We start from the raw sequence: 12,939 nt of genomic DNA, 5'->3' as shown, positions 1-12,939 counted from the left end.
TGATAGGGGGCCATATCCTTAAAAAACATCCAGGCTTTCTGTCCTTATCGTTTACGTCACTTTCCCAGTCTCCTCACTGCAGAGTACATTTAAATATAAGCAACTGATTAACCTTTACACTGCAGGCTGTGTAATGCGGAAGGACATGTAAGATACTTTTTTGGACTACATTTACAATTTACATTACATTTTCATCCACAGTGGTTTTTGTCCACATTGCCTTCCAGTGAAAAGCAAGCCAGCCCGTTATAGGCTTGTTTGTTTGATGATAAGCACATAAACACATCACCATGGAATCAAAGCAGACCGACGGCAGTTTACACGTAGGGTCACACCGTGGGTTTGCAATGCATTTTGCATTCATTTCTATTAGGAGAGAAACAACACCATCTGTTTGAGCAGGAAAATGGCGGTTCTGAGGAAAGCTTTTCTCACTACAGTGCCACAGCGCGATTTAGGATAGTGTGTTTTCTTCAGCAGGTAAAAGGCAAAGTTACTTCAAGTTCTCTAGTTTTGTGATATCAATGGACGCGATAAAGCACTGGGAAAGTGTGATGTGCATTTGATCATTTTAATCTCCTCAAGTCTCTTCTTCTCCAGCCTTTGCTGGCCAGTTGAGCTCTCCCTGCTCATAATTAGTTTCACTATCGTGCCACCTTATTTCTCACACCTAGCTGTCTGTATCATATTTGAGCAGTAGCGATGTTCAGTCTTTCACAGGACACTGAGGTGCATCTATATTTCAGCACATCTCATCTCATCTCATCTTCATTTTTAATTCCTGTCTTACATTATTCATGATCACATTTATATTCATGATTATTCAAATACTACCAGATACCATCATCATTTAAATACTACAAGACCCCATTGTATCCTGTCCCACTCCCCCCCAGCCGTCTTCCCCTTCCTCAGCCCCCGTGGCCTGGACGTGCCTCTGATGCGTGTGGAGACTTTACACCCACACCGGCAGTCAAGGGCAGCACATCAGCCCTCTGTGGCAGGACGGTGGCCCATATCCCCGGGGCAGCAGCGAACCGGAACAGCGCACAGGAAATAGCGCGAAGAGAGAGCGTTTGGGTCCGATTGAGGGAATTGCGAGTTCTTCAACCTGCATGTGAAGTGCTCTCTGACCAATCGGAGTCCTCCGGAGCCAGTCAAGAAGTAAAAAGGAACGTTTAACTCACTTATCGTATCACTTAGCCAAATCAGGGTCAGTGCTCTTTGTAATCGGGCGAAGAAAAGAGCGTGAAGTATTAAGTCAATTATGCATTCAGTAGGTATGAAACACTTTGTCAGACATTCGCTAAGCACTGTGACGTGAAACATTTATCAGATCACAATCAGCCCCCAACTGAACACTCTGTTAGCTTATTACATAACGTCCAGTGGAAAAAAAAAAATGCAAATTTAAGTTAATTAACACCCTACATAAATACATATTAATTGAAATGCTGATGAAGGCCCATCTATATAGTGTTGTGATTGACGTTCATTGCTACTGTTGGCAGGATTGAGCTTGTTCATTCATATTCATTGCATTTTAATAGCTTTTTACTACAAGTGTTTCCACGAACCTTTGCATTAATCTTGGTCTAGACTCCTAAGCAAGTTGATAAGACAAAATTGGCAAGGAAGAACTCACTGTTTTGGCATAAGGTAGGAATCTTGAGAAAAGCCAAACTCAAAATGAAACCCATCCATTGGCTGACACCACATATTCTAACAGCAGTTTGCAAACAAAGGGTACATACCTCGTACATCAGAGATGTCCCCACCTAGACACAACAGTTAGCTCATTCCTCTAGAGCGCTGTCTTACTCTTTTCTATGATTAGTCACAGACCTCAAAATATAGAAGCAAAGTATCTGACAGACAGGCCTACGTCTTCAGAGGCCAGCGAACCTGAGGTATAGCACATGTTGAGGTGCGATTGCTTTGAACCCATGTGATCTTTTGGCTTGCTAAAAATAACATGCTCCCTACAGTCAAGATGACTGATAACCTATATTATATTTCTCTCATTTGAGTTTTTCATCCCTAGAAATCAGCAGTGTTATTTCAGTGGTCTCTAGACATAATCTGATGCCTCTATTTCATGAATAATTCATCCACTAACAAAAGAGTAATGAAGAGTTACTTGGGCATACTCCCGCCATGAATAATTCAAATCAACAAAACTGCACTTCTAAAAGAGCAAAGGTAGACTGATTGTGAAGTTATTGAAACTGAAATCTTTGCTAATTATTGCAGACATGCAATGTGTGCCAGAGAGGGAGAAACCCAAGATGGGGTGACCGAAGTTTGTTCTGCATGAGAACATTCATGAAGTGCCATAATGTTGGTGCAATACCGAGGAGGATGATGGCTACTGATGTTATTGACACGCTAAGATAGCCTATTCCACTTTCCACTTCCACTTCATTTCCTGCACAGCCTTCTGACAAACACCCCCCAATCAGCGAGGGTCAGGCAAAGAAATCACTGGCAACCCAGTGGCCTCTCACACACTCACAGTGGAGATCAGCAGGCTCTTTCACTTCACACATTCAAAATACATATTTAAGCACACACACACACACACACACACACACACACACACACACACACACACACACACACACACACACACACACACACACACACACACACAAACATAACAATATGGGCCTGATCATCCTTTGTACCCGTATTAACAGTTAGGATTGCAGCAGACCAGACTATGCTACTGTTCAGAAGCATCAGTTTACCATTTGAGGCTCAGTTAAGATCAGGAGACCTTAGTCTCGGAGTCATGCAGTTAAAAAAGTCCAGGACCGAAGCAAGGACAACAGAACCGGCCCCTCTGTCGGATTTAGCTAAACGCGCAAAGACATTTAAGGCTGGGCTGTCTATTATTTTAAAGAAAAAAATTGAATGCAAATAAAAAAGTACAAACACAGAGCCCAGGGGAGCTGAGGTTACAAAGAAAGTGCAGCACTAAAGGTGCTGTATCAGTATTTCTGTTTTAACAGTCACTGTTGTGTAACCCCTGACTGTGTGCTTGTGCAGTAAATGCAGTTTCCAGTTGAATTGACTCCTCGGTTCAGCCACAGAATGCCTGCAGCCTCAGCCAAACAGTTGGTGAAGCTGCATTATTTATCAAAAGGACATTCAAAACACAGGCCCTGCAAGAGGCTCTGAGGGGCATAACAACAGTAGCGTAAATGGGAATTAAATGCCTGCAGGTCAGCCAGGAGTCCGCCAATAATCACTGCTCATGAATACTGAGCCGGCCTGTGAAATGAACTCTTCTTACAACTTCCAAGGTACACTGGAGAGCACAAGGTTACAAAAGAAGGAAAACAAGAACCCCGGGGTCAATTAAACACAGAACCTCAAACATGCTTGAAAATACCCAGTCCTTGTTTATACACGGAGCAAGAAACCACCCTGGCATGATACGGAGATGCTAGAAATGTGAAAAGAAGCTTAAAAAAACCCTTTCCCTATGAGCAAAATGGTCTGTCGCCGTTTACTGCAAGCAATGCGGCAGATGCTCCTACAAGCTGTTCCGTCGAGCACGAAGGCCCGCTCTGTCACAGCCTGCTCACACAAACAGAGCTGGGAACATCTCACGCGCGTGGCACGTGTCCGAGCACGTGTCCGTGCCCGGCGAACGCCTCCGTCTCCCTCTCACTCGCCCCCACGCGGCAAAGACCGAGCGGGCCGGGTGAGAGACCTCTGAGACCCGCCGGGCCCGTCGGACATGGGACTGCTGCTGGGGAGATGCCAGATGCCCTGGGGAGATGCTGGAGAGGTGTGTTGGGGGGGGCCTTCAGCCCTCGACCTGCCTGAGAACATGCAACTGTTCAGGCATGGCAGTGCGGTGTCTTCACACATTTTCCTGGTTGATTTCTGATCTCTGTAGAGCACAGCAAAGCAACGTTACAAAAAGACACTAACGTTGACTTGTTTTCACACAGGTCCTTATTATGACTGAGGTATTCATAAAACACTGTCACAATACTTTAGAATTTAGTTAGTTTCAGAACCTCTGTTGACAGCTAAACAAGGAAGTTGGGTGAGGTAATTAGTCTGTAGCTTGGAAAAACACGTTCAGTCTGAATGTGCAAAGAGAATAGCTCTATTTAAACTCTGGGAGACAATCTATGCTAACATTCATTTCATACCCAGAAATAACTTCCCATATCAAGTGACCATGTCACACAAAATGCTGTACATTCCCTCAGCCATATTTTGTCTATTATCCATGATTATTTTAGAGAGTCTTTCTTGGTGTATTTTACTGGCGAGATGGTGTTATTTTGGTTCCAGTGTTCATTAAGAGAGAGCTAAGTGTTAGATGTCTTTAGCAAAATTACAAAAATGCTACATGGCACTGAGATGTGAGAAGTATATTAATTCATCTTTGTGTACTCATACCCAATAAAATCTAACCCAAGAACTTCAAATTAATAGTGGCTTTTCTACTAAATGCTATTGACAAGTGGAAACTTGGCCGGTGATATATACGTACTGCAATTTGACTCGTACTGACTCCTACAGCCTAGTGACCCTGTTTCTTCGGCCTGTCATCCACAGAAGGAGTGTGTGTTGTGTGCTGGTTCATCCTCTCTCACAAAATCTCTTTGTTCTTCTGTTCCGGCACTCATGACCCCATGAGGAGAGGACTGGAATTTTGGAGAATCACTGCCTCACAAATACATCTATTCATGAACTGTGTGCACAGTCTGTCTGTAAGTCATTGGCTCGTATTATGCTTACTGCCTTTATTCCGCTTTTCTCGTCTTTTCTCATTTCTGTCTCTCTTTATTCAGATTTTTCTCTATTTCCTGCCTTCTCCTCCCCACGTTTTGCACTTGATTGTGTTTTGTGCCCTGTGTGTAGTAGAGCCCGTGTTGCCAGGGCCCCGTGTTCACCCCATTGCCTTCCCTTAACGGACCGCTTTTTCCCTTCATACCCGGCTGCAGGTGACAGGCTCCCGCAGGCCTGACCCACTTAATTCAGTCCGAGCCTCATTAGCCACTTCTGGAGGTGTGCGGAGGCTCTCCATCAGGGGCGCGGACGGGAACGCAAATCAGCTGAGGGTAACTGTGCAGTTTAAGCCTCCTCCAGGAAGCTAATTAGAGGCAGACGGTGAAGCATCCGGCCCACGTGTCCCCGTTCGACCGTCCGCGGCACATGCGTGGCCCGGTCGAACTCGCTTCTTTCGTCTCCTAGGAAAGCAGCTAGCGTGGCCTCGCCGGCTGGCCGTGCACGTCGAACGCACCCGCCTCTGTTGCTCGGTGCATCCTGGGTAAAGCGATCGTGATCGGCCGTGTCATTAGTAAGGTTTAAATGGCTGTTTAAATACCAGTTAGCCTGCACTTGATTCCACGGCACAGTGACACAAAGCAGTGAAGGATTGCGGGTGCTTGGTGGCGTAGTGAGGAAGTGGTGTGGGGAGAATGTATGGGGAGACACGCAGGCTATATCCATGAAGAGCTCTTAACGAGTCTGTCTCGGATCACTTCCTAATACAGCCATCTGTCAGTGTGGAGAAAGTACAAATGTTCTATTACTGTTGTTCAGCCACTACACACTAAAGGGACAGAGAGAGAGAGAGAGAGAAAGAGAGAGAGAGAGAGAGAGAGAGAGAGAGAGAGAGAGAGAGAGAGAGAGAGAGAGAGAGAGAGAGAGAGAGGTCTACTGTCTGTGTTCTGAATAATCCTTGGAAGGCTTCAAATAGCCCCTCTCACATCAATGCCTTGATTATATGCGGATGCTCCTTGCTTTACATCAGCGTTTGGCAGTCATGGAGACACTGCCAGGGGAAACCAGTTGTGGAATATTGGCCTGGTACCATCTTCACAAAAGAACCTTTAGCCCTCTCACCAACATTGCACTTCTGTCTCTGTATTTCTCTGGAGACACATACATGCCTTATACACTCTGAGATTTGCTCAGAATAAACCCATATCTACGGCTCATAATCGATGACAGATCTTAATATTGTCCTCTTTATAAGAGACTGGATTAAGGTTACTTCAGCACGTCAGCTCAGCCGGGCTTTTGATTTCATCGATTCCACAGATCACGCTGCTACCTGGCCAGGCCTGAAATGACGTGTGGCATATATTGACTAATTGGGATGAAATCGCATTGGCATCTCTTCACGGGAAGCTGGTGGGTGAAGGCATCGGCGGTGGTGGTTCCAGCACGGGGGAGATGTTCGAGCAGTGTATGGCGTCACACGCTGCTCCTCCCGTTAAAGCCAGCGCTCTTAATTAAGCAGCGAGCCGAGACATCTCCCCATCCCTCTCCACTTCCTCTCCACTTCCGAATCTCTCATAGCTGCAGCTTTTTGTTAACACGTTCAGATGGCAGATATGAGGATACACAAAACAACTGATACCTTATTCTTTTTACGATAGAAACTGTCTTGCTCTGACATCCCCTTACACGGAATGCACGATAAAAACATCGTATTTTGCCCGCTTTTCTCCCTGTGTTTTTATGACAAACATGAGATCACTGACAAAGAACAGCCTGAGCTCGAGACCAAGAGGCTGAATAACCGTTAAATTGCGAGTGGAAAGGGAACAACAGCCATAAATATGAGTAATGCACCAAATCCCACTGACACATTCAATGCTTTAAGTTGTCAGCCTTTTTCGATACCGTCTGTCATGAACGCACCTCCCGTAAGGCGAGCAGACGCACGCCGAGCTCGACGGATGTGTGTGGCGGGTCAAGAGGCCGGCAGGCCCAGCGGACCTGCGATGCGAGTTGACTAACTTACATGCCTTTTTTTTTTTTTACCGCTCAACGATAAAAGCGAGCTGTCAGCGGGGATCCGAACAAGCCACAACGCTGCTGGATCTGCGGTTGCTCTTTTATTCAAAGCTCGTGATAACACAGGGGGTGACAGTCAGGGACGTCTGGAGCATACATCAAAATGTCGCTTTATTCTGGGTATTGTGGTGCTTCCTGTAATGTGTGCCAATGGAAAACATTTTGGAAGAACCTATAATGAAATACACGATTTCCTTTCGAGACACAGCACCGCTCATATCAAAGCCGACCCGTCCGCCTCCCTGTGGCATGTACGCACAGACAAACTGAATCCAGGGTGTCCTTCATTCGGTAGATTGGCATATTGACGCTTCACTCTTCACATCGATTAATCATTTTCCGCTGGAAGGAATTCAGCGTCAAACGAGTGATGTTGTTTGACTTTGCAACGGAGCCTCCATGATAACTAATGGAGGGGAGCACGTATTTTGAAGGCCTGTGCATGTACCATTCGCTTGTTAAGTTGATAGGCAGTTTTCTCGCCCACTCCGTACAGCATACGGACCGCAATCAAACGGCGTGAGACAGCTCGGGGCGTTCCGGGGCCACGGCCCGTTCTCCTTCCCAGGTCCGAAGGGCACGAGCTGCTCTCCTGCACAGCGTGACAGCCCGTTCTCCTCCCAGCTCGTGCGTATTAGTGCACGTAAAGTCGCACGTGCTGTCTGTCTTTAAAACAGCTCATCAGCTGCTGCAGTGTCGTCCTTTGGCCCGGAGACCCTCAGTACACACTCGTGTTATCCCGATCTGACTCACCTCAGGAAAGGTTTGATAATTACCAGATAATTACCGGTCCACAAGGGAAAACCCAGGGCCGCAGATGGCATATAGGAAGAAGCACCGCTGTAGCAAGTAGCTGAGAATCAGGACAGACCATATTGGTTTCTTTGATGGTCCCACTGAAATGCAGCTGGTTGAAGTTCTTGGATTGAACCGTTGACAAATCTTCCGTGAGGTTTGTCCAGGCAAATGCAAAAGCTGTAAACAAAACCGCGACACTCGTTAAAGGCCGGGGAATTTCTCAGCGGAGACCAAGAACCAACTTAATCATAGCTGGGCCCGTGGCCGAGTCAAACTGCATAAGCAGTATGAGTACCATGGGAAGCAGAGCTTTCAGTCGCTCTGCTCCCAAACTCTGGAACTCCCTCCCTCCTGACATCCGTAACATTGATTCTCTTCCTCTTTTTAAATCCAGACTCAAAACTCACCTGTTCACAATAGCCTATTCCCTGTGATTCACTTTATTGTCTATTGTATGTTTGTGTCTTCTGGTGCATATTCTGTTATCTTCTTAATTTGTTTTATTTATTTCCTGTAAAGTGTCCTTGAGTGTTATGAAAGGCGCTTATAAATAAAATTTATTATTATTATTATTATTATTATTAAGCCCTTCTGGTCTGACTGAATTTTTAATCGCAGTCAGTATTAAACTTAAACTGGAAGTCGTATCACAGAGGATCGTTCTGGACTAGGCCTACTCATTCTTGAGCAAAAGTGGTTATCTGAATGTTGTAATTAGCTACTACCATGCCTGGGTCTTCTTCCAGTTGTTGCTAACGTCAGGCAATCAGTCTACCCAATTAATAGAAGACTTCTCATGTTTTCTGGCGTTTCAACTTACTTTCTATAAAAGCTGTTGTAGGCTTAATTAGACAAGTTTGCACAATTTGAAATTAGACTCTGGCAATAGAGGTACAAAGTTGATTTAAAAATATATATATTTAGCAGCGTCAGCTTGTACTTTGTCAAGGGGGGGGGGACCAAATATTTCCAGATTCTGTAGGTCTTTGTTTTGACGGAACAGATCCATATCACCAAACACCTCCACTGTTCCCGGCACAGACATGCAGACGTGTCTGTGTTCGGACGTCCCAACAGGACACAGGACTAGCACAGATGTCTCCGCACAGATCGTCTTTCTCCTCAATGAACCAAAGGCATTCCATGTATTTTCTACCAGGTTGCCAGGATCCAGTTTCTTTAGGCAATACATTTACACTGAACCGGTGGCAACAAGACTTTATTTTCTAAGTAGAGCCAGCTGTCTGCTCACGCCTTACTGCAAAGTGCTATTCATTTTACACATTTTACACATTTTTATTTGTATTTTCACCCGTTGGGCGACTCGTGATCAATACGTAGCGTTATTGTAAACATCAGGAGCCTTCTAAGTAAATACGTGTTTGCATATAGGAGCATGTACACACATCATACTTTTACAACAGAATGAGGACGCTTCACAAATCTGTGTCTTTTCCCCAAAGTGAGATCATGGATCTTCCTTCTCATTTTCTACTCAGTGACAAAAAAAAGTAGATTCCCTGTCTGGCGTTTTATTGATCACGTCCAGCACTGCTGCAATTACAGAGATCGTTCTGTTTCATCATTGCACAATAGAGCCGCCATACATCTTATTATGAGAAGAAGAGAAAACTCAGCCAAGTCTATAATGGAAACAAAAGAGCTCTGCTGAATGATACAGCACCTCTGTACATTCTCTACTGTACGCCATAATTGCCCAGTTGCCATCAAAGCCAATTTTACCCAGGAGGCAGCCGTGGAAAATACCGCATGTAATGGATTTAGAGGACAAGAGCTTTTCCCTCAGCATTTTACTAGCCATGCTGTGGGTTACTACAGACTGTTACACCTCAAATATGGGCTTATATTTTATAAACCTATCATTCTGGGTCCAAACATCTGAGGGAAAAAAAAGCTTTTGACAACACCTGTCACAGAGTTTGAGGCTTTAGAGCATCCAATGCTGTCAAAAATGTCTAAACTACTTTTTTTTCTGAAAATGCTGAAATATCTTCATGGAAACAAATAACTCAATACTTTGACATGAATGGTTTTCTGAGAAGCACAGGTTTTGCCAAATACTTCAATAATAGGAAAATTATTGTATATGTGTTTTTAAATTTTTTTTAATAGTTATATAGTTTATAGTTCCAAACAGTCTAATATGGGAGATATCAGCAAAGAGGATTCCCTCTTGTCAATCTTATTCACAGTGAAGTACAAAAGTTAATGCCCCCCTCCATCCACAGGGTTTAGTGGAGCTAAATAAATGTCACCTGGCTATTGATGGGTCTTCACAGCAGGAACAGAAGAGATCTGCTAGCCACACCGCTGACTGGCCCCTGGTGTGCCATAATACCGCCATTCTGAGAGACACGTTTCAGAATCACATCTCTAGCACTGCACAGCGAGCTGAGCCAGGCCAAGGCTGAGGCCTGAACTACGGTTCTCCTGAACTACGGTTCTCCTGAACTACGGTTCCCCTGAACTACGGTTCTCCTGAAACTACGATTATCCTGCCACCTACTACAGATTACGAGGTGCATTGGACATCACATGTCCATCTAGTGCGGCAAACTGGTGCATAAAGCTGGATTGATAATACTGATTTTCTGATTCATCTTCATTTTAACTTGGCCAATCTGCTATAAGATCCCAATGTCATGCTCATGAATTCTATGCATATGTTGAGTCACTGTGACTGGCCAAGTCTTCAATGTTCAGAACGACCTTTTCAGGAATACACCCTGTTCACATGTTATAACTTTTGGGTGTGCAGCAGTAATTCTCCAAAAACATTTATCACAAGCAATGTCAGTTTGTAATTAGAATTTCATGGTCAAAAGGAATCAAAATGAATCAATACTGAATCAAAATTGGATCTTGTGAATGAACTGAAACAGGACAGTGCCTGCCTCAGTCCTTCTGATGCCAATAAGGCATTCACCACAGCAGACCTCTACCGGAAAAAAAAAAACAATTTGAGGAAGTCTTCATACATGAAATAATTTAATCTTTGGTTAAATTGCAATGTCATCATTGTTTCTCTACTGATTGTCATTTTTACTCCATGTCAACACTTAATCTGGGTCTGGGGATCGAGTTTCATGTCACTAAGCATGTTCCTTACGTAATTATGAAACGCAGACCTGCCTGTATATAAAACAGTGAGAAGAACATGGTCAGCACAGCAAGTGTACATGAGAACAACGGTCTCGTTCACCAGCAATGGCCGCCAGGATAAACGATCCCACTCAGCTATGTGCGAGCCCTCGGGGACGACAATCCTCCCATTCCCTTCAAGTGTGGATTCCTCTCTGCACTGTTTGGTACAATGGCCCCAGGAGGGGGCAGCGGGCAACCCAAGCTGGACGCCTAGATCCCACCCCGCGGGCCATTGTTTGGGAGAAAAAGGCGAGAGATGGGCTGAAAAGGACCAGCAGATGGCAAAGACAGGGAACGTGAGCGGACCGACTCAGGACCACCAGCTGTCACCTTCTACACACACACACACACATGCGCGCACAAAACACAGCTGGAATTAGACACCTCAGGTCTACCACCCAGTCTAACTCTGCCTCACTCTCTCTTATAAACACCTCCCTCCCCAACCACACACACACACACACACACACACACACACACACACACACACACACACAAATACAGCAACAAAAGCACTCATCTCAGTAAGGTACCTACTTCATCCCCCGCTGATGTTTTGTAATGGGCTTAATGCTGTGCAGATATGTTGATATCTCTGCTATACCCATTACCGCTGCACCCAGAATCCATGCTGGAACCCAAAAAGCACCCTGAAACCCTCACACTTCATGCCCAAGTATGTGCAAAGCCAAGCTGCTGAGTTCTGAACTTGGGGTGCCCTTCAGTTCTTGGGCAGTGGTTTAATAGGGCCTAATCATTTTTGCTTCGTTTGAGCACACAACAGGTCTGGGGAAGGGGGGGGGGGTGCCTCTGGCGCCACTGGCTAGCTCACGAGTGAGAAGGATGTACACCATACTGCAGGACAAAAGACGAGTGCTGTGCAGTGCTCTTCAAACCCTTTCTGCCACTGAGATGATAGATTGGACCAGTGGGCTCCACAAAAATCTAATCAGTGACACTGGAAACCAGTCACAAGCCCTGAGATGCTCTCACTGGCTGTGTGTTAGACTGATGTCACTAAGTTGCCTATTTTTGAGCTACGGTTTGAATGCAGATTTTGTAAATAACAATAATGGTGACATTTAACCATAATGCTTTCAGATCCCGATTGCTGTATTATGAACCAACGTTGTTTGACAGTTAATTTCTGTGTCATGTGATGGCATAAATCGACTAGATTTTAATTTGTAGGCTTTTTTTAAAGAAAGCATTTACAAACGAATGTATTTTAGCTACTATTAAAAATACTTATTTGGCACTTGGGGGGCGCTTACTTCATACAAAAGTCTTCTTATGAAACATCTCCATAAAGGTTTCAACTGGACTCACGCTATGCTGATTAGATCCAACTACTCCCGTCTGCTACCATTTCAGTACCGATGACGTTTTGATAAACGTGCACAGCATCACAAAGTTCTAGTCAATTACAGAACACAGAAAGATGGACACAAATCGCATAATGTCCTGCATTAGACCGAGATTTGACACATCTCCCCAAAGTGGTATTGAAGTCTCTTACCTATTAAAGACTTTCCTCACCCTCTGCAACAGTGTCGCGGATGCTGTGACCGTCTCTGAAGGAATTGTCTCAATAGTCGTAACAACATGGTTCTGCGGCTCGGGAAGCATCTCTAGGCTGGACATCGGACACAATCAGAAACCAGAGGACATTCTGCTCCGTGCGAGCACGAAAGGCTTGGTGTTCAAACCAAGACAAAAGCCGATTCTACGGGCTTTTGCAGCAGACAGTCTTAGCTTTCCATTATTCGGGCAGAACTAGCAGGTGTATTTCCAGCGTGATGGGGCGAGGAAGACCGTAGGCTTACACGCGATGCACCTGTTTCTCGGTACGCTGTTTGCGAAGGTTCCCCGGTATCTCGGTGCGCATTTTCCGAATGCCGACGCTGGACTGTCTTGACTTGCTGGAAGGCGTTGAGATTTCGATGGCAATACAGACTGTGGCCACTAGAGGGTGTGGTAGTTCTCGTAGGCAGATCCATTTGCTCTGTAGAGACTACTATAGTTGCACTTGGGCACAGTGAAGAAGAATATTTTAATTTTACACAATTTATAAATTGTGAATTTCTACATTTTTGTGGGCTCCCAAATTGAATTATGTCTTATTATGAAACTATAAAC

At 44.9% G+C, this 12,939-nt stretch overlaps 1 protein-coding gene across 1 annotated transcript in view; it reads right to left on the bottom strand.

The window, feature by feature from the left end:
- Positions 1 to 12,736, bottom strand: part of slc35f1 (solute carrier family 35 member F1) — a 52,994-nt gene extending 40,258 nt beyond the window's left edge. The window contains exon 1 of the mRNA XM_076995971.1: positions 12,320 to 12,736. Within this exon, the coding sequence (XP_076852086.1) occupies positions 12,320 to 12,444 (125 nt within the window). The 5' untranslated portion in view covers positions 12,445 to 12,736. The remainder of the gene's footprint in view (positions 1 to 12,319) is intronic.
- Positions 12,737 to 12,939: the final 203 nt, after the last annotated feature.

This window comes from Brachyhypopomus gauderio, unplaced genomic scaffold, assembly GCF_052324685.1.
Source record: "Brachyhypopomus gauderio isolate BG-103 unplaced genomic scaffold, BGAUD_0.2 sc305, whole genome shotgun sequence".
In the NCBI taxonomy this organism is placed as follows: Eukaryota; Metazoa; Chordata; class Actinopteri; order Gymnotiformes; family Hypopomidae; genus Brachyhypopomus; species Brachyhypopomus gauderio.
The sequence above is the reverse complement of the archived record's forward strand: the minus strand, read 5'-3'. Positions and strand labels throughout refer to the sequence as shown.